Raw genomic sequence first — 24287 nt, forward strand, 5'->3', positions numbered from 1 at the left:
CAAATTTTAAAAGCAGGTAACATAGTCTTACGTATAATATGTGAATTTTAAAAGTTAAAATTCGTCATTGACTTATAATTGCGACACAAAACATTTTTTTCATTCTTGGAATTCATTTGAAATGTGTATAAATGTTCCAATACAATTTGCATTGTTCACAGGTTCTATATCAGAATGATTGAGGACCAAAAGCTACAATAAAGAATGTGAAGTATAATCGTGTGTTTAAATTGTAACAACGTGTTTAAGTTTAAGAAGCTCTGAGAACAATGGACATATATTACATATATTTTAGTTTAAAAAGTCAATGTTTTATTATGTACATGACTGTTTACAGTGAAAAAAACCTAATTAAAATGTCTGTTTCGATATGTCAATGTTATCAATTAACCACTAAAGAAGATGCTAAGGTAAATAAGGTAATAGTTGGTATGAAAGTTTATAGTTGCCCTGGATAATAATTGATGACTTCATAAAATGATTGCTGTGTACAGTGTATGGGGGCTATGAACGTCACAGGCTGTTATGGAAAGTCAATGATTGTTATCGATGTCACTGGCTGCTGTAAAAAAGTGAATGATTGCTATGGCCATCACTGACTGCTTTGCCCATTTAATTGTTGCTAAATAAGTATATTGTTCCTATCTTAATCATTGGTTTATATTGAAAGTCAGACGTTGCTAAGAAAACTAAATGTGTACTTTCGAAAAACAATACTTATTATGTAAGTTATGCGTTGCTATGGAAAGTCAATGGTTGTGAGGGAAATTACTTGTTGATTTATTGATTGCTATTAAAGGAAAGCTAAAATGTAAGAGCTTTATTTCAATGTTTTTTGCTACATATCTTAAATAATGTATGTATGTTTTAAAGAAGGAAATTTCTTGCATTGTTACTATGTACATTTAAAAAAAAAAATTACACCCGTCGGGACAGTACATTAGGGTTATAGTTTGAATAAACTTGAAAGCAAATCCTCTAGCTAATGTGTCATGCGAAGGTTTTTCACCACGTCCGGTAGAAATGTGTATGTTTTTTTCTAGGCCCTTATGTCTTAATATTCAACTTTCCCCTTTCAAAATATGTCTGAACCAAACAAATAAAAGCCGATCTATATAGTTCTATATGTTAATTATCGCAATAGTCGTTCCAAATGTTCTCTTTTATTTTTTTTTGTCTGCAGCTGGAAAAATTACCCCATAGAAAATATAGAGGAAAAAGATCGTTTTATAAATTGTTTCAGTCAGGTCATCTATCTTTTTTAGTTTCGCCTTTATGTTTATAACAATAGTAAACCTTATGTCTTGGGTAACAGCGTTTTCCTTTCGATGATATTTTTAATTTTACCCACAAAGCTATGTGTTATCTTTATATTACTAAATGGGAAGACTACTTTGATGTTGGCAATTAGAGTAAGGTTGGATAGAATAAAACCTGTACAACTTGTCTAACTTGACGCTTTTAACTAACAAGTGCCACCGCAGCGAGGGGGGCGCTCATCTTTTTAACTTTTACTAAAAACAAGTAAATTAAATGTTTCAATAAATCTTTAAAAAATAAAGAAATTAATGTTTTTTTCTGTTTCTGTTTTAATTTCAAAAGTCTCGTACCAGTTGTTGTTTTGTCCAATTATGAACTATAACTACAATGTGCAATGATCAATTTGACATCGGAAACTGTGCACAAGGTCCAATTTTTGTAGCTGTAAATCAAAGAACAACAATGTAGGTCACTTATTCAAACCTTCTAGGTTAGCTGACATCAAAGTTCAGATTGCCATCAAAATCTGTCCATATTGACCACATTTCATAGTTGTATATTATAGGACAAGAAAGTAGGTTATTTATCAAAAACTACATTTTTTATATCAAAATTCAATTCGACATCTTGAACTGTGCACATACTTAAACAATAGAGAATTTAATTAATTTGACTCTTAGCGTAATGTCAATTACAGGCCAAGGTCATATCTAAATGTTTCAATATCTTTGTTTGGCCACAACTCTTATTCTGTCCAAATATATATAAAATCTGTATAATAACCGAAATCCAATAATTTGACATTAACAGTCAATGTTATTTAATGCTCTAAATCACGGTCAGTTCAACCTTTAAGAAGGTCCTGTCAGAAGGTTGTGTCTGAATATGAAATTATTTTTGTAGCTGTAAATCAAAGAACAACGATGTAGGTCACTTATTCAAACCTTCTAGGTTAGCTGACATCAAAGTTCAGATTGCCATCAAAATCTGTCCATATTGACCACATTTCATAGTTGTATATTATAGGACAAGAAAGTAGGTTATTTATCAATAACTACATTTTTGATATCAAAGTTCAATTCGACATCTTGAACTGTGCACATACTTAGACAATAGAGAATTTAATTACTTTGACCCTTAGCGTAATGTCAATTACAGACCAAGGTCATATCTAAATGTTTCAATATCTTTGTTTGGCCACAACTCTTATTCTGTCCAAATATATATAAAATCTGTATAATAACCGAAATCCAATAATTTGACATTAACAGTCAATGTTATTTAATGCTCTAAATCACGGTCAGTTCAACCTTTAAGAAGGTCCTGTCAGAAGGTTGTGTCTGAATATGAAATTATTCATTCGGAAATGTTGAAGTTGAAGCCAGTTACAGCAGACAAAATGAAATTTTCAATAATCTGACCTTCAAAATTAAGGTAACTCATGAGTGACGATCAAAATCAATCTTGTTATCTTAAAGGACTACCATAACAGTTTGTTGTATTTCAGACAATCAATTTATAAATATAAAGATATAGCCATTATAGCAAAATCAAGCAACATTTAGATTTTTGACATTTGAAGTTATTGTAATTTATGAATAAAGGTTAAACTTACTTCGGGTTTCTTTAAAGGTTTTGTCCGAAGAGTTGTAGTGGCCCAGTATGAAGACAATACATCAAAACATCAAAGTTATTATCAAGGTTAATGTTTGCGGACAGAAACGGGAACGCAACCACGAGTGTTACAGTACAACTGGTTTATGTCTGCGTAAAAAGTCAAACTGTAACGGATTGAATCTTTACAGACATTGCCGCCGTCACAGTTATCACTTTCGCAAACTCAAGATGGAGAATCACGCCGTTCGTTACCAAAACAAACCGGCCGAAAAGTAAGATTTTCCTTTTCTTCTCTGAAACTCATGATCTTCTTGTGTAAAGTTACATATACTATCCTTCTCCACAATTTTCCGGACATATAGGAATTTATTGCATGATGTTTCGTCCCGTACTTCTTCGGAATGCCCGTCACTAGAATCGAATTGAGATAATTTTCCACCGGTTTGATTATGATAACGTACGGCTTCTTCTCTCAAATTCACTGTTTCTTTTACATATATGTATATTAACTGACTTTATATTTCGTCATGTAAGCACCCATGCCCATTCTGGCTAGATTTACCGCTGTAAATATTGACATCGGGACAGTTTTCGGAAATCATAACGTATGGCGCACAAAATATCAATGATAACGTACGGCGCATTTTTCTACTTGGTGGACTATGACGTCAGATATTTTCACGACCTAACCATACAATTTTCTTTCATTTTCTTTCATTATAAATGAAAGGAACGTCATTTGATCAAAACAATTACATGTAATTCATGAATTTGCCTAATATTCTAGACAGCGTTTTTTCCACAAACGCCCCCAACAAAAACAATATGATATATGTGCATGGAAATTAAAGTCATTTCATCCATAACTATTTTCTTACAATAGCGTATGAACTTACAACTTTAATAACAACGGCACAATGACGTCATGCTAAGCACATATTACCCTTCTAAAACGACGTCATTTTAACGCGGTTCATTTATTAAGTGCGCTAAAATGACTTTGTTCTTTGGCACGCGACTCATCTGGCACCCCAAATGCGAGATGAAATTTTTGGCGTGGGTGAAACTCACGGAAACACCAGTCTGCTATGCAAGAAATTATTATGCAAACACTCAAAAATATCCAGTTTCTTTATTTGGTTCCACGCACCTTCTTATGCCTGGAAAGCCTGAGCGATAAACAACTTTTCTATTCAAAACTGACTGATAAATAGAACATTAATTAAAAGAAAAATGCGCCGTACGTTATCACTGATTTTGTGTGCGTCATACGTTATCATTTCCGGAAAGTGCCTCGATATTTTTACCGGCTATTCTAGCAAGAATGGGTATGAATGCTTAAATGATAACATACGACTAGTATTATATCTTTTTTTAAAGTCAGTGGTTTCAGTTATATTCAATTATATATCTGAAAGAAACAATTTTAGAGAAGAAGCCGTATGTTACCGCGATCAAACAGGTGGAAAATTCTCTCGCTTCGAATCTAGGGACGGGACAAAACATCATGAAATTAAAATCCTGTGTGACCAGAAAATTGAAGAGAATGATATTATATGTATTTTTACACTAGAACATCACGAATTATAGAGAAAAAAGGGGAAAAGTTACTTTTCGGTTGCATTCGCCATCTTGTTTGTTTGGTTTTTTGTTTGTTTTGGGTTTAACGTCACATCGACACAGTATAGGTCATATCGCGACGTTCCAGCTTTACTGGTGGAGGAAGACCTCAGGTGCCCTTCCGTGCATTATTTCAGGCACGAACGGGTACCTGAGTAGAACCATCGACGTTCCGTAAGCTAGCTGGATAGCTTCCTCACATGAAAGAATCAAAGTCCCTGTCGGGATTCGAACCCACAGAGGTGAGGGGCAAGTGGTTTGAAGTCAACGACCTTAACAATTCGTTACGGACGCCCCTTGTTTGTTTGGGTAACGAACGGTGTGATTCTTCCCCGTGAAACTAGTAGGGTTTTTTTCTCAAAAAAACATATGTCCCCCTATGTACTCTAAGAATGGAAAAGCGGCAAAGTATACAAGGTGAAAGTTAAAACATGGACTGCAGTAAGTTATAACAAATACAATAGTTGAAGGTGAAATTGCAAAGTAATGTGGACAATGATGAAATGCTTCATGATTTTACTATCAGAGAGTGAAGATACATATTTAAAAGAAATCATCATGAAGTTTCATCGCAATTTTGTTAAGCGTAGCAACGCGTAATAGCAATATGTGCCTTGGTAGTTTAGTAACTGATCAATCCTGTAAAGATTCATGAAAATCCTGTAAGCAGTTTGAGCTGTAAAAGCCGGACAAGGTTTACTATTTCAGCTCTGTAGGCAATTTTGTGCAGCAAAACAGATTGTCCATGCGATTTACACTACTGGCAATTTCAAAATAAAAAAGTATTTAGCTTCATCATTTAATAAAAACGTTCAATATCTTAGGGAGACATAGAAATTGCTATATTTGCACACATTTATGCTTAAATGTCTACCCAAAAGGAATTTTGTCTAGTTCGAGGATTGCAACATTGATACCTGGATTACAAACTCTTTTTTAATTCAGTTGCTGGAATACTATAAATAGCTATGGTATGAGTTCCCTTAACAGAATGTTTCAATATAATTTAATCAAACATATTAGCTCAAAATAATGAACAAAATGTTACTTTGGTTTGACTTGATAACCAAACACATGACTCCATATTATCTTAATTCGATGGTATTCAAGATTAAAATGTAGATGTATATCAAATAATAATTAATCAATAAATCGTACCTTGATTTATTATTACGATTATTATATAATTATTATAAGTACTTTACGCACGGGTATTCTGCATAGGGCAATTGCAATGGAAATAAATATATAAAGTGAAATAATTAATTTGATAATTATTAAAGATGTTAGTTAATTTTCTGATTTAATTCATAGGATAGATAATTTATGATTTAGGATAAACATGGTTTCAAAAGATATTTATTTAAAACCCTCCATTGAGATGAATTTTCATATAATATTGTTCAGGCTTACAAACAATTAATTCCAAGTCATTCCAAATGTAGTAAGCGTGACATATTGTGTTCTATAACTTTTATTTTGAAGCAATCATACATTTGTTTAATTCAATTAAGTATTCTTTCTTGCATGTTGTTTTTCTAATCCTTTTATCGAAAAAAGGTTGCTCAGATCATTATAAAATTAAGCCTCGCTCGAGGATTGAACCAACGACCCTGGATTACTTATCCGATGCTCTCTCTTTTGAATATAACTTATAACGATATGAATTGTTATAAATTAATAACATTTGCTTACGTTTTATTTCATACTCATGCCCTTACTGTGATACGTTGTTATATATATTTATCATTTTTTCTTTTTATTTTATTGATTATTTTATAATATTTGTATTTACCTATGTCGTCTACAATAACAGAAAGGGTCAATTTACGAGTAATTGATAAATATTTATGTTATACAATGAATATCAGTACGGAAGAGCTGCATATTTCATAATTACGGAAATTCTGTACTTTTGTATTTTTGAGCTTGCAATTCGTGACAAGTTTCTAGTTGTATTGTTTTACTTTGTATTTCGGTCCGGAGGCCTATATTACTATAAATAAAATACTGTTGTAATGCATTTTTAGTATTACAGGTGTATAACTAAGCATTCAGCAACTACGTTTAACCCTGCGGATATCATCGGAAATGATGTTTAGGCTTGTCCTTGCAATATTAGGTATAGAAGATATAGAAAAACATCTTACAAAAGTTTTACATAGAGGATATTTGTTTGTTTAGCATGTAAGATTGAAATATATTTCAATTAGTGAGCACCAGATGCAGCGTTTCACGAGTGGCGTAGCTACGAATGAAAAAAATAGCTGGTGCTCACGAATGAAATATATTTCAATTATATATATATAACAAATACATGTTCATATTATTTCATGCTTTTAAGTGATAACTGGATTTGCCGCGTAACATTGCGCATTCTAAATTGTGACGTCATCACATCATGACGTCACATCATCAATTTTTAAAATATAGTTCTGTTATTAATGTCTCGAATTTTATTACATTTTTAACATGATGTATGATGACATCGACTTTCTTACCTAAAGAAGCAAATTTTACGTATGACGGCATTTATTTTTGCCTGTTATTCAATTAAGTTATGATTTTCTTTTCATCCGCCGGCTACAGTGAAAGTTAAATTTTATAAAATTTTACTAGTGGTTTATCAGAATAATTTTAATCATCCGATTTATTACAGAAAAAAACACTGGAAAGCATGAACTAAATTAATCTAAATGTGAGATCATTTCTGTTTCGTGTTTCTTTATTGCTAGGATTATTCTATACAAACAATACCAATAAACACTGTAATAATTAAAAATTGTAACTATAACAGAATCCGGTTTAGTTTGGTATTGATTTTAAGCAAAAGAGATAAAATGATTGGTTGTTTATATTGTTATGATCATTATTATATTCAGATCAAGAAGTTATCAGTAGAATGCAAATTTAGACATGATACATTTTATTTACTTATAGAATCTGTTTTAAAATATTTTCGAATGCAGCTTCAAAATTTATATTGATTATGTTACCTAGATTTAAAAAAAAACGTATTATAACGCATAGTACGGTTAAACATATACATGATTTTAATTTTGAAATCAATATTGATACATTTAGAATGTGTAACACTCGGTAAAGACTCATAATCAAGACAGACGTCTGCTGAAATCAGTTCAATCGACCACTTGTTAATTACTTTATACAAATAATTTCATAAGCATTTTTTCAGTTTTTGTTAAAAAAGGTAAGTGCTTTCTTTCATACTTTTAGTGGGCTTACATTATTACGTTTTTATATCATTTCAATAAGAATATTTTATGTTTTATATCAATCTTGTCTGTATAATTAAATCATATTGACACTCAAACCAAAAAAGTCACATGACAAAGCCACGTAAGCAGGTTTTAAATTATCATCATTGGTGAAAATTCCAGTTGGAATACAAGTACAAGCAACATACAATTAACAATGTCAATGATAAATAAGGACTTAACAAAATAAGTTAAAAAGCCTTTTGTAATATTAACAGCATATTTAAAAATTGATGATATATTGACGTTGGCGGAGGGGAATAAACCCCAAAAGTACCAATACCTTTGTAAATGTTTCCTATTCTTATTATTTCAATGAAATCAAGTGCTTTTCGCATAAAAGAGTAATTCAAACTTACAAGTTGTTCCCATTCCTGTTCTCTCAACTGAAATAAAGAGACAAAAACACACAAATATACTAATGGTTAACATAATGAGATAAAGACTACTCTTAAAAAAGCAATATAATATTGTTGCCATGCAACTTAAACTTAATTTGGAGAGCTATATTACGAAGAAGAAGATTTTAGATTAAAAATGTTGTACAAATCATTATCAAAGTATTGCATATAAGTAAGAGATAAAGACGATGTTACAAAAAAAGTTGTATCTAGAAAAGTCAATGATAGTAACTGATTGCTTGTAGAGAATCAAATTCAAACTTACATGTCTTTTCATTCCATCTTCTGTCAACTGAAATAAAGAGACATAAACACATAAATATACTAATGGTTAACATAATGAGATTAAGACTACTCTTATAAAAGCAATATAATATTGTTGCCATGCAACTTAAACTTAATTTGGAGAGCTATATTACGAAGAAGAATATTTTAGATTAAAAATGTTGTACAAATCATTATCAAAGTATTGCATATAAGTAAGAGATAAAGACGATGTTGCAAAAAAAGTTGTATCTAGAAAAGTCAATGATAGTAACTGATTGCTTGTAGAGAATCAAATTCAAACTTACATGTCTTTTCATTCCATCTTCTGTCAACTGAAATAAAGAGACATAAACACATAAATATACTAATGGTTAACATAATGAGATTAAGACTACTCTTATAAAAGCAATATAATATTGTTGCCATGCAACTTAAACCTTTATTTGGAGAGCTATATTACGAAGAAGAATATTTTAGATTAAAAATGTTGTACAGATAATTATCAAAGTATTGCATATAAGTAAGAGATAAAGACGATGTTGCAAAATATTGTATCTAGAAAAGGCAATGGTAGTGACTAATTGCTACGGAAAGTCACCGGTTGCGATGTAAATTACTTGTTGCTATGGAAAGTTAATGGTTGCTATGGACGTAATTGGTAATTATCTAAAGTCTGTGTTTGTTATGGAAGCCAATAGTTATTAGAAAAAAATGGAAAACTATTTTGTGGAGGAGTGTTCTTAATCGAAGCCAAACAACATTATGTGATATAAACGTCGATAAGGTGTCACAAAAATATAATTTTATTGTTATTTTTTTGTATACTTAGGCAGTAATAAGCATTTTTTTGTCTTCTGCTACTTAAAAAGAAATGATAATCAATTTGATATTCAAATTAAATTTATAATATTGTCGTTATATACTGGCATAATGAATTTGTATGATAAAAAGAACAGTATCTGTTTTGATTTTGCCAACGCTTTGACAGTTATTTTCTAGTAAATTTACAAAAAGCTATGGACGTTGCTCTATTTTGTCAATATATTTACACGTATTTCCCATACCAAAGATATTGCGGTCGAAAAGGCTGAACGTTCCTGCAGTACAAAGCATTAAAGCTTCTGACTGTATGTAATGAAAATCTAAAGGTTGAAACTCGGACATATTGGACATATCGATTTAACTTGCATGTATTTTGAAGTATACTTTTCTTCGATAAAACCGAGTTAACGTCAGGTGTAACATGTAGTTATCTTGGGTTTAAACTATTTTGATAAATTAGATCGAATCTGTTCAAGCAAAATATATATATACAATGATTTGTCTAACAGAATTCTGTAAGTCATTTACCCTTGGTGATTTTTTAGATTTATTACTCTAAAATATTTAAATGAGAACTATATCTGAATGCGATTCATACCCCCACCAATGTCCTTGACAGAAGACAACTTGGAAAGGTGGTTAAGGGAATAACGTTAGTGGCACATATACATATACATAAAAAGAAATAATCTCTGGTGAAAAAAAAAGACAAATTGTACAGGTAATAGTAAAAATATATATTGCCAAATCATGTTCGATACAGTTCGATACAGTTACAAATAACCTTTCATTTTCTCAATGTACTAAAACAAACAAAAGAAGTGAAGTTAAGAAAATAGCATAATTATGTCAAAATTGAATTAAGAGTGGAAAAACTTTGCATACTGAGCTTACTTGTGACCCTTCATATATTATATAGTTTCAAGTGAATATCTGTTCTAGTTTCAAAAACATTTAAGTATTAATGGTTATATCAGAACATTTTCTCAGCCTAATCATAATTCAATGGCAATGTAGAATTTTCGTCATATGAGCTTGCTTGTAACCATTCATATAAATGTTAAGTTTCAAGTAAATATATGTTCTGTTTTAAGAAATATTATAGTAAATAAAGTTAAAGACATACAAATGGACTTAGCTTTGTCAAAATACAAATCTCCCCCTCACTTTTTTTGTTGTCAAACTTGACCTGCATATCTTACTTGCGACACATCGTATATATTTGAAGTTTCAATTATATGTTCTAGTTTGAGAATGTTCAAGTACATGTTAAAATTTTATAACATTTTCTAAGTCAATTTTTGACCTTCAAGTGTGGCCTTGAACCTAAGCCGGCACAAATGAAACATGGGTTCTGCACATAACCTTGTTGAGGGGAACATTTGAGTAAAGTTTGAAGAAAATTCTTCCATTAGTATAGGATTTATAAAGCGGACACGACATATTGTCTAATATTTCATTGTATGTAAATTTCAAGACTTAAAAAGGGGCATAACTTTGTTAAAATGCAATACATAGTTATGAAACTTGATCAACATATCTTACTTGTGACACCTCATATATCTTTTAAGTTTCAAGCAAATACATTTTCTAGTTTCCGAAATATTCAAATACATGTTAAAAACTAAAAATATTTTCTATGTCAATTTTTGACATTCAAGTGAGACCTTGACCTTAAAGGGCAACATTCGCTGCCATGCAGCGAGTATTTGTTGGTGTAACTAATCAGTGATGTAAAACTGTCTGTAATAAGCCCTGAACTATAAATAGCATGCAGTGTTAACCTGCATGAGAATGTAAACAAAAACAGTTGGTTTTACACAGGAGAGGTTTAATGGATGTTTTATATAACTCAAAGATTAATTAAAGACAATATCAAGTTATCTTGTCCAGATATTATTTTTGAAGTCAGTTGTTTTTCTCTTTTTTTTTTCACTGGAATGCTGTATGTGTCCTTCATCAAGTCAGACAATTATATCAAAATCCAAAAGATGCGCCTTACATGGGGCATTTCTTTTAGGAACAACCTGCTAAAAATGTTCTTGAAAGGAATTTAAAATATATTTAAACTGTTAATGTATAAAATTTTTATGCATATCCAACATTTAGTTTGATTAACATTTGTGAAATGTAATTTTTGACTACAAGATATTTACAACAAAAATTATGGTGAAAATGAAATATACCTGGAAGTTACTTTTATTGTTTTCATGAAGTTTAAACCATTCAAATACAAGTTAAATCAGTACTTTGAAATTTTAAAAAAAATCATATATTAATGGATTATTGTAAATTTGTGGGATTTGATAAAGCAAGTCAGTAAAAGTTATTGTTTTATTCAGCATTCCAATGTGTTGTCTGCTGAAAATCTCGCTCCCTTAAATATACATCGTCTGCTACAAATCTCTCTCCCTGAAATAAACACTGCCACGTGCTTCTGTTTACTACTGAAGGTTCATGACCTATAATTATCACATGGCTCCTCCCAGGGAAATTCAAATTTCAAATTTGACAGCAAGTATTTTTTTCCAGAAATACACTTAACAAACTTATATTTTGAATAATTTTGGTCAATCTTTATCAAAAATATCTATGCCTACAAACATGCCAAGTGTTGTTTTAATGCATTTTGTAATTAATCTTAAATCTTTGAAAAAGGGTCCCTGAAGTGAAGCATGCATAAAATTAATAAGAAACCTGCCCTAGCGCCATCCGCTGGCTTTTATAGTCCAGTTGGGCCTTTAAGCCGACAGAAAGGTAACATAGGTTCTGCTCATAACATGGTAAGGTGAACATTTGAGCCAAGACTGAAGAAAATCTTTTAATTAGTGTAGGACTCAGAGAGCGGCCACGACATACTGTCTTATATTTGACTGTTTTATATTTGACCTTCAATTGTGACCTTGACATTGAGCTGACACATGGGCAGCCCTTGTTGAGGTGAACATTTGAGCCAAGTTTGAAGAAAATCCTTCAATTGGTATAGGATTTATAGAGCGAACATGATAATGGAGACGGACGAACCGATAGACGGACCGTAGCAAAACATAAAACATGCGAAGACATTATAGCCCCCCCCCCCCCTAAATCACATGTTCCCAATATATTGATATCATATATTAGATAATCTACAAACACATTAAATATATGCTCCCTCCGATAGTTTCTTTTATGTATGGATCTCTGGTTACATTAAAGATAACTCTTTTTTTATTACATTATGTTAAAGCTACCCTTAATTGATATCCACATACCTCGATTGGTAAAAGCATTACTTTACAAGAACTTTACAAGAACTTGTAGACGTTACATCATTTTGAAGACTATTTCAGTTTATATTAGAGCATTTGAATGATGACACGCGTTTTCTTATTTCTGTGTCAAAATCTAAGCATGAAAAATGGTACACATAAGATACTGTTTTTTTAGCCTATAAATAAAGATATGTGTCTTAGCATATAAAATATAGATACAGAAATGTGTTTTCTCATTTTCTCTCTCATAACCTTAGCATAGAAAATGGTACACAATAGAATATAGATATAAAAGAATAGTAAAAGACGAAAAATACTGTGTTATAACAAGATATGTTTGTAAAACATATATGCCCCCCTATCGGAAGCCAATTATTTATGTGATCAGGTTATTATGACTGACTTTTCACCTAGTGACCGAAAACTCAATAAGGGTTATTTACTGGTCATGACTAGTTACTAGGAAATTGTGACTGCAATGGTTGTGTGCAGCAATTTTATGACAAAGTTATCACAAATCTTACCAAATAGCATATGCATAAATTGTATGAATCATATAGGCCTCATTAATAACAGCCAAGTTGTTATATTACATAAGACCTTGAACTGTGTAGATAAAACACATTTTTAGTTTAATAAAAATTATCAACCACTGCAAATTTACATACAAGGTCAATATGACATTGACATTTGCCACTTAATCAATAAAGTTTACTGGCCAAGACCAATGAACCTGTGAAGTTTGAAGATAAAGGGCCCATGAGTTGTTGGGGTATTGATAAGAAAGCGTTTTTAAATATAAGGTCAATATGATCTTGACCGCTGATCCGTTAACCCCAAGAATCCATTGAGGAAATCTTCTGACCAAAAGTATTGCATCTGTAATGTTTGAAGGTCAAGGGTCAATGGATTGTCCAGTTTTTGATAGAAAACTGGTTTGACATACAAGGTCAATGCGACCTTGACCTTTGACCCTCTGACTCCAAAATCAATAGGGGTCCTCTTCTGGTCAAGACTAATGCATCTTCAAAGCGTTACGGCCAACAACCGATAGCTTGTCAAACTATTAAATTAAATTCAGAAACCGATTTTTTCCTACAATGTCAATTTGGCTTTGACTTTTGACTCCTTGACAATTAAATCAAAAGGGTGACGTATAATGCACCTACTAAGTTAGAAGGCAAACATCCTATGGGTTGTCAAGTAAATGATGAGTACATGTGAACTTTACCTTTGACCCCTTAACCAAAAAATCAATAGGGGTCATCTGCTGCTGGTCATGGGCAATCACCATAAAGTTTTAAGTTCCTAGGCCTAAGCCTTCTTTAGTTACTGATCAGAAACCGTTTTACCAACAATGTAAATGTTACCTTGACCTTTGGCACTCGACACCAAAATTAAAAATAATAGGATTCATCTGCTGGTCAGGAACAATCACCGTATTAAATTTGAAGTTCCTAGGCTAAAGCATTCTTAGGTTATTGACCGGAAACCGTTTTTACCTACAAAGTCAATGTGAACTTGACCTTTGTCCCCTTGACCCAAAAATCAATAGGGGTCATCTGCTGGTCATGGACAATCACCATACCAAGTTTGAAGTTCCTAGGTCTAAGCTTTTTTGAGTTACTGATCGGAAACCGGTTTTACCAACAAGGTCAATGTGACCTTGACCTTTGACCCATGACTCCAAAAATCAATAGACTTCATCTGCTTGTTATGAACAGTCACCACACCAAGTTTGAAGTTCTTAGGCCTAAGCGCTCTTAAGTTATTGATTGGAAACCGTTTTTTCCTGCAAGGTCAATGTGACCTTGACCGTTGACCCCTTGACCAAATTCAATTGGGGTCATCTGCTGGTCATGAACAATCATCATAGCTAGTTTGAAGTTCCTAGGCCTAAGCGTCCTCTAGTTATCACTCGGAACTGACCGACGGACCGATAGACTGACGAACAGACAAATGCAAAGCAATATACTTCTTTGAAGGGGGGAGGTGGCATTATTAATTGCTTAAAGACAAATGTTATGGTAAAACCGCAAATATCATAATTAATTTCTTCGAATGTCCACTTTACAACAATCTTTTAAGACATATAATTAATAAAGTATTATCATCATTCATGTTTTGCCATTATATCGTCTAGAATAACGAATAACGAATAAGGTTGCTTAAAATTCATATCATGGAATTAAAATAAGGAAGCAAACGCTTTGTATTAAATCATCCTTTTTTAAATGAATCTCTTGTTGTGATTGCAATTCGTCATTTGATTTAGCCGTAATCCATGTGCATGACCCTTTTTATTTCTATAATAAACTTGTAATTATTGATATATAGTGCATTTCTTAAAAATATACTTTTCTTTCTCCATCCACGCCTCATCTCATATTTAATACCATAGCCTCATTATCATTCATCATAGATCATACACTTAATATAGTAACTTAACTATGGTGACAGGGCCTCAATTTTCGCTCATAGCTTACCGCCACGCTTGCGCAGTTGTTGAAGTGAAAACATAACACCTGTGTTTGTGATTTTATTTTGCAAATGTTTCATGTATATTAGTAGAAAATTAAGAGTAAAAAGATGAGGCCTTTATCAATTCCTCTTTTTCTGTAACTTTCATAATAATATTCTAATCCACATTTCTTGTGCTGTGAACATTTATTATCTTAAAACATAACAGAAGTTTAAATTGCATTTACAAATTAGTAATTAATGTATAATTGCAACTTGGAAATAGAATTGTAATGTTACCTGATACTTGAACTTATCAGTAATGTATGTGGTCATGATGTTATTCTTCATGGTAAATTGTAGAATTTACAACAGAAGCCGTGTGAATGCTTATCCTCTTAAATACAGTGTATACAATTGTCAACACGGAAATTATTCTAACACCAAATTTTAAAGGTATAAGATCTTCTTTTTTAATTAGGCGGAAAATATCCTTACCGTCCATGAATTGCCTAACGCCTCGTCGTCATTTGTGTCTTTATCCTGAAAGAAGTCAGTATTAAATTACTCAGTTTTACAAATATGGAAATTTGTTCAGTAAAGCATAATGTTTCGTAAGTGTTATCTGACAAGATTGAGTGTCAATATTTCAAATTAAAAAAAAATTAAATCTAAACAGCCTAATTTAAAATAATCCAACCTTAAAGAAAAATGAGGTTGTATCTAAATTATAAAATGAATGATGGCAGTGTACAAATACAATTTTATTGTGACGTTTATTTGACAATTCGATAAAATATATTCCAAGGAAAATCGGTCGTCCTCAACCTCTGATTCACGAAAACATGTTAATGGAATTTAAAGAAATAATGACTGTCATTTCAAAATGTTTTCTCAGGGCTATTTGTTCTTCACACAATAATTTGCTGTAGAGTTATACATGTATTATGCTGCTATGAAACAGAATAATTTGTTGCAAACAAGATTTGAAGTAATGATCAAATCTTAAAGTAACTGTTAAAAGGTGAATAGTTTTTTTTTCAGTCTAAGAACTGGTTGTTTTGTAATATCAAAAAACAACAAGTTATCAAAGTACAAACATTACATACTCGATAAGGATATAGTAAACATAGAGCAACGGAGAAAACGACAGAGTTACTGAAGGTACCCGACGATAATAAAGAGGAACATGTTATTAGATTTATGTGATGGACTTTATTTTGTTGAAGTCCCAAATGTAGTTAAAAGTACACTGAAATAATATGTCTATATTTTACAGTAAATGGTGCATATTTTATTATAATACTCTTTTGCTTAATTGTGCGCATTTATGATTTAGTTCTTCCCTGCGATTTAATTCCATACATCACATAGATAGGTTCATATGAACTATTTTTATTTGCTTTATTTAATATATTTTATATATGATCCCAAAGTTCTACTAAGACCAGCTGCGCAGCGTGAGACAATATCACAACGATGAAAGGAAAGAAAATAGCCGTGGATGTTGAAGGAGTCAGTGCCAGTACATGTAGCTTTGGCATATTTGCAGTCATGACTTGAAAACTTCAATAATGTATATCTTATTTCAAATAATGACAGAAGAGTTGACTTCATTGTTGTGAATGCAATAAAATTTCTTGTCGGCCATCCCAGAGTTAATATATTCTTTAACAGTGTTCCTGGTAGAAATATCTAAGCTCTGATTTTTTACAAATTTGGAGTAAGCATAAACGCGATATATTTATTAAATACATCTACAGACACTAAGCTACCCATGGAGTGGAGTTAGTTTTTGTCTACGGGTCATAACCAGTTTGGACAAAAACATCATTTACTCTTTTTATTTCTAAAGTAATAAATACATCTACATTTCCTACACCTTGAGATAACCATACATCAATAAAACCAAGTGACTGTAATAAATCTGTAACTCATGTTTGTGTTAGGTCTTACATGTAAGCCTCTGCACGATAAATTATAAACTATTTGAACATATTTTACATATTCAAGTTGTATAATTTAAGACCAGCATTTTATTACACTTACAATTCTTCTGCATTGCAAATGCGTTCTTCCTAGTTCTCCATGATAAATAAAATTGTTCTGAGTTTGTACTCTGACGCCTAACATATTTTTTTATAAAAATTGAAATGCACTTTTTTTCTAATTTACAACAATCATATACACCGCTTACCTCTGAAGCATAGTTCAAAATTGGTGAGATTAATTTATCAAAAGGTCTAGTTTATGTTTCACAGTTATACATGGGAATTTAATCAAATCTAGTTGTAATTTATTTAAAGCCTTCAAAGCATGACCAGACAGTGTTTCAAAAGAAGTATAAACGATTCACCAGTTGTAAAGACTACTCCTAAATAAGTAAATTTGTCGGCAATATCCAAATTTTCTCCTTTATATACAAATGAAATGTTATATCTTAGTCTGCCTTTTCTGAAAATCATTATTTTAGCTTTCTTAATATTAACAGTAAATCTCCACTTTTCACAATAATTCTCCAATAACAATAAACCTTGAAAATTAATATATAATTGAAATCTGCAATTATAGCTCCATGAAGAAATTAAAAGTTATAGAATGAATAAGGATAATTTAAAGTTAAAAGGATAGATAATTCTGGCAATATGGTCTCAAAATTTATAAACCCTATCATATTATTATAATGTGGGAGTTTGAAGTAAATCCTTAAGTTTAAGAAATGAAGAAGTTTCTGTAAGAATCAATCATTAAAATTCTCTAGAGAAAATATAAGGAGGACAGAATTCTAGAAATAGTCAATCTAGATTATCAGTTCTTATTTCTCTAACCTGATTTGAGTGGTAATAACGAATATATACTTGAAGTAGATACCTTAGGAATAAAAGAAGTTATAAAAAACAAATAGCATTTCCTCAAAAAAAGTTCTTAATTCAGGATGGTAATTATAATCATATTAAGGTGCTATAATAATTATTATGAACTTCGCTACATAAAATATGGGTGATGATAAGAAAATATATTTAAAGTTTGGAGACATAAATTAAGGAATAAAGCAGTTATATAAAAACACATATTTCTTCATGACAATTCTAAGTTAAAGGGGGATAAATCTGATAACAATTGAGCTAGAGTTAGAACCTTGTCACACATGATGTGGTTTATGAAAGAAACATATATTCTAAGTTTGAAATAAATACTCTTAAGAAGAATAGAAGTAATAGTGAAAATTATTTAAGTGCGTAAAAAATTTAATTAAAAATCAGGACGCGGTCGCCGACGCTGGCTGAGTGGGACAGATCTCAATATCCCTTTGTCGAGCTTAGAATGATCTGCATAATACCCATACTGCCAAATATCCATATTTTAAGTTTCATAACAATATTTTCTGTACTATTTGAGGTATCACAAATATTCTTATATTTGCTATATTTTAAATCTTTCTGTTTGACAGTATCAAATATTTTCAACATAGAAAGAAAGGATAATTTCCAGATTGCTATTAATCCATATTTAAAGTTTCATGAAAAAAGCAGTTCTTCTGGGTTATCACGGGATCCAGTTTTTGTGTTATATTAACCATGTATTTTTGTTGTAATAGCAACCAGATTTTTCAACAAATGAAGAAAATAAACAAAAACGAACATAATCTCCAGACTGCCATCTACCCATACCTCAAACTTTATAAAACAATAATTTTTTTTACTGTTTGTGATATCACGGAAACCATTTTTGTGGACAGACAGAGGGATAGACGGCCGGACGCACAGACAGATGGACGGAGGGTAAACCTGATGCCTCCTCAAGATAAACAGGTAACGAACTAAAAAGTTAAAGGTTAATGGATACTGAGTTGGTTAATTTACGATATTTTAAATGTTAATGCCGTAGCAGTATCCAGTGTTTACAAAATGCGTGTGTTGAAATCAAAATATTGAGATTTTCATAAAATTATGTAAAAAGTATTCTTATGAATCATGTTTTCTTTTTAGACTATGACGAGAAGAACCTGGAACCTCGCTATATTTGTTTTCCTGATATTAAGTGTTAATGTTTCGATTATTCTATAACATATCACTAGCATTATTATTCATTATAATTAAACTTTTATGGTCCACATGTTAAAAAGTACTTTAGAATCACCCGTCGAGGCAGTAACAAGTGTTTGAAAATACATGTATTTAACTCAAAATATTAAGATATTACGATTTTTTCCAGAGGGTTAAAGTTTTTTCCCTAATATAAAATGTTACGGTATCAATCATACTGCAACAATATTACAAGCATACATATCCATTTTATTGATAAACATTTATGTTGCAAAAACTTTTATATATCAATAGTTTTTGTGTGATCTTAAGTAATATTTCAATGACAGTGGAAATATAATTTACTATCAGTTTAATTATGTACCAAAACGTTTAAATCAACAGTATGTGTAATTCTAATTGATATTTTTTTATCAAAAAGTAAGAAGTAACCAAATAGGCATTTATTGTTAGAATAATTTCTACATACATAAAAGTTTAAGGAATGAATGTTTTTGGTTGAATTTTATTCAAGCGTTATATAGCCTTACCATCTGTGAAGAGCCTGAAGCTCCATCATTATTACTGTCTTTATTCTGAAAGAAGTGAAAGAAGGATTCAGTATTGAATTATTAATAGGTTTTTGCGAAAAATAGTAATTACAAATACACAAATATGTCCCGTTAAGCAAAATGTTTCATGCGTGTTAACATGAGATGATTGTCATTAGTTCAAACTAATCTCATCACTGGATCACGCCTAATTTTACACAAAAATAAACTCGTATTTAATCTTTTAAAGCTACATTATATAATTACATTAATAAATATGTGAAAATATTTTTCCGTCGGCCTAAAAATCAAGCATTCTACAGTTTCATAAACCTTTTTTTTTCACAATATTGTTGTAAATGTCATCAAATATTGCTCATAAATTAGGATTTTAAACGGAAAACCCCACGGTAACACTAAATTTCGTATACGAATTTTAACATGCAAATGAAGACTATAATCAGCTCATGTGTGTGCTACGTCACCGTGTTATAGTTGCTATCCGGACACAGTAAATATGAGATTTTCTTGTGCAAACACACTTTAACCGTTTTAGCTTCACGGTGCACTAGACCTGGGGTTCAGAAAAAAGTAATCATCTCCTAAAAAGGATTAAATTTGTATGAAAACATCCGTTACAATGCGGAAATATACAGTTAAATTAAGACTATTGAATATAGTCATGTCTGTTGATTGAATATTGATGTACGGATGTTTCTCATGCAAGCAGAAAATGTACTTCCGATTTCGCCACAATGAGGTTGCCCATTTTTTATGTTTATAAAACTTATTTTGGTTGTCTTGACACCAAAATAAAATCTGAAGTCGATATAAAACCCAATTTATTAATGAAATATCGCTTTTTCTGTTTTCATGAAATTTATTTAGTGTAGCTTTAAAGGTATCAATACAATGTATGAAACCATTTGAGTTAAAAAATTTAATGGTTGAAATATTAAAAGTAAGATTCTAGCAATAAGATTAACTTACCGACATTGTGTTTTAAGATATACAAATATTTCCAACCTGAAAGAAAAAAAACAATAGTTTGCGTGACTTGCTTGTTAATTAAAAACATAAAAGAAAAAAATACATGTTTATAAAATCATGTGACTTTATAAATAAAACATCATGTTTAAGTTGTTTTTTTATCAATACGTACATGAGACCGATGATATCATACTTACTCAATTTAAAGTTAAGGTTAGATTAGTACAACACAGTTGGTAATGATTTATCATATTTCTACAACATTAAGAAGTATATCTTGTTCTTTCTTTATACAGGAATTATACTATTCAGATTGTTCCAGTTTACGATAATTTAAGTATCTTTTCATTTGCTCAATAAAGTAAATTCCGCTTACAACAATACTCAGGAGACCGCCGAATTTATACTTACATTACGTATGAATAACGTATAAATTATTCCTTGCCTTTCATGACCATAAAATTCAACACATATAAGTAATTCATTTACAATACTTTTAGATGTAGTAATTCATTTACAATATTTTTACATGTAAGTGACAGATTTCTTTCAGGTATCACCATCATCATCACCACTTGATTTACATCATTGATATTAAAGATGTTATCGTATTAATCGTGTATATAGTGTATATAACATATACTAGTTATAATGTTGAAGGCAAAACCAGAAATATACATTTTTACCTGACAATTTATTTATTTAATTTTTAATGTTCAACATTTAATAATGGCAAAGGTATGTTACATTTGAATTCTTTTCATTAAAATCCACTTTCTTTTTCTGTACCTTGCAATTTTTATTTCAACTTCCGCTTTATTCAAAAATAAAACCAGGGTTGACAAAACTGTATAACGTCAAAAACAAGGCACTACGTAGTTAAACTTAATTATATATTTAACATTCAACTTTAAACAGATCTATTTTAAACGTCTGCTTGTGCAATATGATACTCTTGTTACCAAGCATAAATGTTACTTCACTAATTAAAAGTCGTTCATGCTTTATTTATGTAGCATTTAGCGTTTCAATTTTGATACATTTTACTATGTGAAAGCAAAGGTTATCTCTCAAGTGGCTTTTGTGTTGTTTTCTTTTGTTTTGATTTTTTTGCTCATAGTTACGAGACAAATTATGACACTACGTACGTCGTATAAGCATGATTTAACTTTGTTTTCGATTAGCTACTATTCCGACGGTCACCGTAAAAGGGCTCAAAATCAATTTATGTATATGAAATAAATTTATACAATAAATCAAATAAAAAACAGTTTTTCTTACCTTTCTACTTTTCATTTTGACTTATAGGAAATTCCAATATGCTATAAATATAATCGCACATCTTCGGGTCTTTTCGATATACTTCGCTGATCTTGTTTACCATATTTCATGACGAGGTTCAATAATATAGTAGTTCATAATATGCGTAAAGTATTTTATCGTTAATTATTCCGAAGTTAAAAAATGTTTAACTGTTTAAAGTATTTGTCTTTTTATTAACACTTTGAAGAATGTGTGCAATAAGCATAACGTATTTATGTTACACGTGATTTTTACACTGAAAAATATATCCATTACAGTTGCATTAATGTATCCGTATACCCTAGAGTGAGAGAAGCGAGGTTCTCGTACTGGGTTAACATTTTTTATACTTCACTTATATTATGTGGTTGATAATTTACCTGTCTTTATGGAAGTTTTTTATTTCATTTTTTTTTATTTTTATTTATTTTTTTATTTTTTTCAGTTTAAGAAAACCGATATCTGCAGTTGTTCAATTGTATCGGTAGTGGAAATAGTTGGTCTTATATTGATGATGTTAATGTATCGTAACATGATAGGCAATGTCATATTTTTCCGTTAATCAAGCTGGATTAACTATCGTATATCAATACGTGTGTTTAAAGTATGGACGTTTTTCGTTCAATTATAGTAAAATGTTCATACGTTGGTGGTGTATAACATAATTATAAAATTTAAAGTAAAACTAAACAATCCTCAAAATAGAAAATTAAATTCACTTTTGACATAGGATGAGGTATAAGTGTTTATAATTACTTACAATTATAATAATGACCATTTGCTTACCAAAGTTTTTAACGAAGACAAAATACTTATCACAATGCTTAAAATTCTCAAAATAGAGGTTGATTGAAACGGCCTGTTTGTGTTAAAGTTTACCGTTATTGAGCGTTTATGTAACTAGTATAGCAAATGAATAATATGTTAATTGCTATTTTATATAGTTAATGAATAAACAAGCGAAAGACAACTATGTATAATAATTATGATGGTTTTTCATTATTATGATTATTTTTTCCTCTTTTGCCCATGTTATAACGGGACCAAAACCATGTGTTAACATAGTCACGTGCTCTTGTTAGAGCCCAGTTTAACCTGTGTGCAATACATACAGGGCCCAGTAAACAAACAAAAAAATGACGATTTGGCCTTGTTTGACAAAGAGTCATGCGCTTTTGTTATATTGAAATTATCGATTCGCGCTTTTGTTATATTGAAATTATCGATTCGAGGGCATCAATCGCATAAGTAAAGGCGAGCAGCATTCAAGTAACTATGCCGGAAATACGGCGTATGGACATCGCCGAATATATGTTGTCGCCCTTTTATAAGAAACGGACCGTTGTCAATGTAAATAAACCCTCCGAGTAACTTACAAAACAAGATAACACAAAATGAATCGAGAAAATGTTGTTTTATTGATGTTTATATTGATAAATGTTCTTTATATTTCTTTGAGAGAATAATGTTTAGTGCCTGATTTTTTTATAAACTTGTGTGCTTAAAAAAAACGATTCTGATGTCATTGATCTTTTTTCTACCGTCAATCAGAAATAATTCTAGGAATTTCTGACGGTCATGTTTTGTCTTGTGTAGAGTAATTTAATGTGTATTTTTCTGAAGTTAATAAATCTTCAATGTTAAGCTTTGTTAAATCAATTAAAATTCGAAATTTCGTTCGGTTCTAAGCATTTGTATTTCCAAAGATGTTTGCCCCGGAAAAATAAAACGCATACGCAAAAAATGTAGAATTGGATAAATACCGTCCAAGCACAAGGATTTAATGTATGTGTTTTGTATTAAAGCGACATCATGAATCTGTTTAAACTGTTATGCTATAATAGCGTCAACGCACGTTTATTTCGTGTTATAAAGTCTGCAGAGTACCTCGGAACTGTTGGAGCCCAAGCCCGGTCCCCAACCATTCCTCGGGACTCTGCAGACGTTATAACACGAAAAACGTGCATTAACCCTATATTATAGTATCATCTTATAAAAATAGCTGAGGGAAATTTATTGATATATCATTATGATGCTTATCGTGCTCTAGATACTGTTTCATTTAACTCTCAAACCGGACAAAATGCGTACGTCATAAAAAATCTGATTTTTAATTCACCAGTATGTATACCCGTTATCACGTCTTATCAATTCGAATTCCCATTCGAAGTATAAGGAACGTTTCCCTGAGTTTTCTTTTAACGATATTTAATAAAAGTGTCATTACCTTTTCCTACGTTTAATGTTAATACAAATGATGGACAGTCGAGGGCGTTTTGTCTATAATATTTTATAATTATAGCATCGAGAGGTATTATCATGAATTCCTTGGTCTGATTTTGACTATAAACCAGAATTATTTTCACCCATTAAATCAAATTAAACTGTTATGACTGATAAACTGACAGTGACACATCATATAGTCGTATGAGGAAATGAC

General features: G+C 31.0%; 1 protein-coding gene across 1 annotated transcript in view; it reads right to left on the bottom strand.

The window, feature by feature from the left end:
• The window catches only part of LOC132740211 (uncharacterized), a 52341-nt gene extending 31659 nt beyond the window's left edge, over nucleotides 1–20682 (bottom strand). Inside the window, exons 1-6 of the mRNA XM_060728069.1 lie at nucleotides 20546–20682; nucleotides 19556–19600; nucleotides 15478–15522; nucleotides 8749–8775; nucleotides 8442–8468; nucleotides 8135–8161 (exon numbers count right to left, since the gene is read on the bottom strand). Coding sequence (XP_060584052.1) covers nucleotides 8135–8161; nucleotides 8442–8468; nucleotides 8749–8775; nucleotides 15478–15522; nucleotides 19556–19600; nucleotides 20546–20551 — 177 coding nt within the window. The 5' untranslated portion in view covers nucleotides 20552–20682. The remainder of the gene's footprint in view (nucleotides 1–8134; nucleotides 8162–8441; nucleotides 8469–8748; nucleotides 8776–15477; nucleotides 15523–19555; nucleotides 19601–20545) is intronic.
• Between the last annotated feature and the right edge of the window lie 3605 nt (nucleotides 20683–24287).

Source organism: Ruditapes philippinarum, unplaced genomic scaffold (assembly GCF_026571515.1).
Source record: "Ruditapes philippinarum isolate M1 unplaced genomic scaffold, ASM2657151v2 ctg2710_1_1_1_1, whole genome shotgun sequence".
Classification (NCBI taxonomy): domain Eukaryota; kingdom Metazoa; phylum Mollusca; class Bivalvia; order Venerida; family Veneridae; genus Ruditapes; species Ruditapes philippinarum.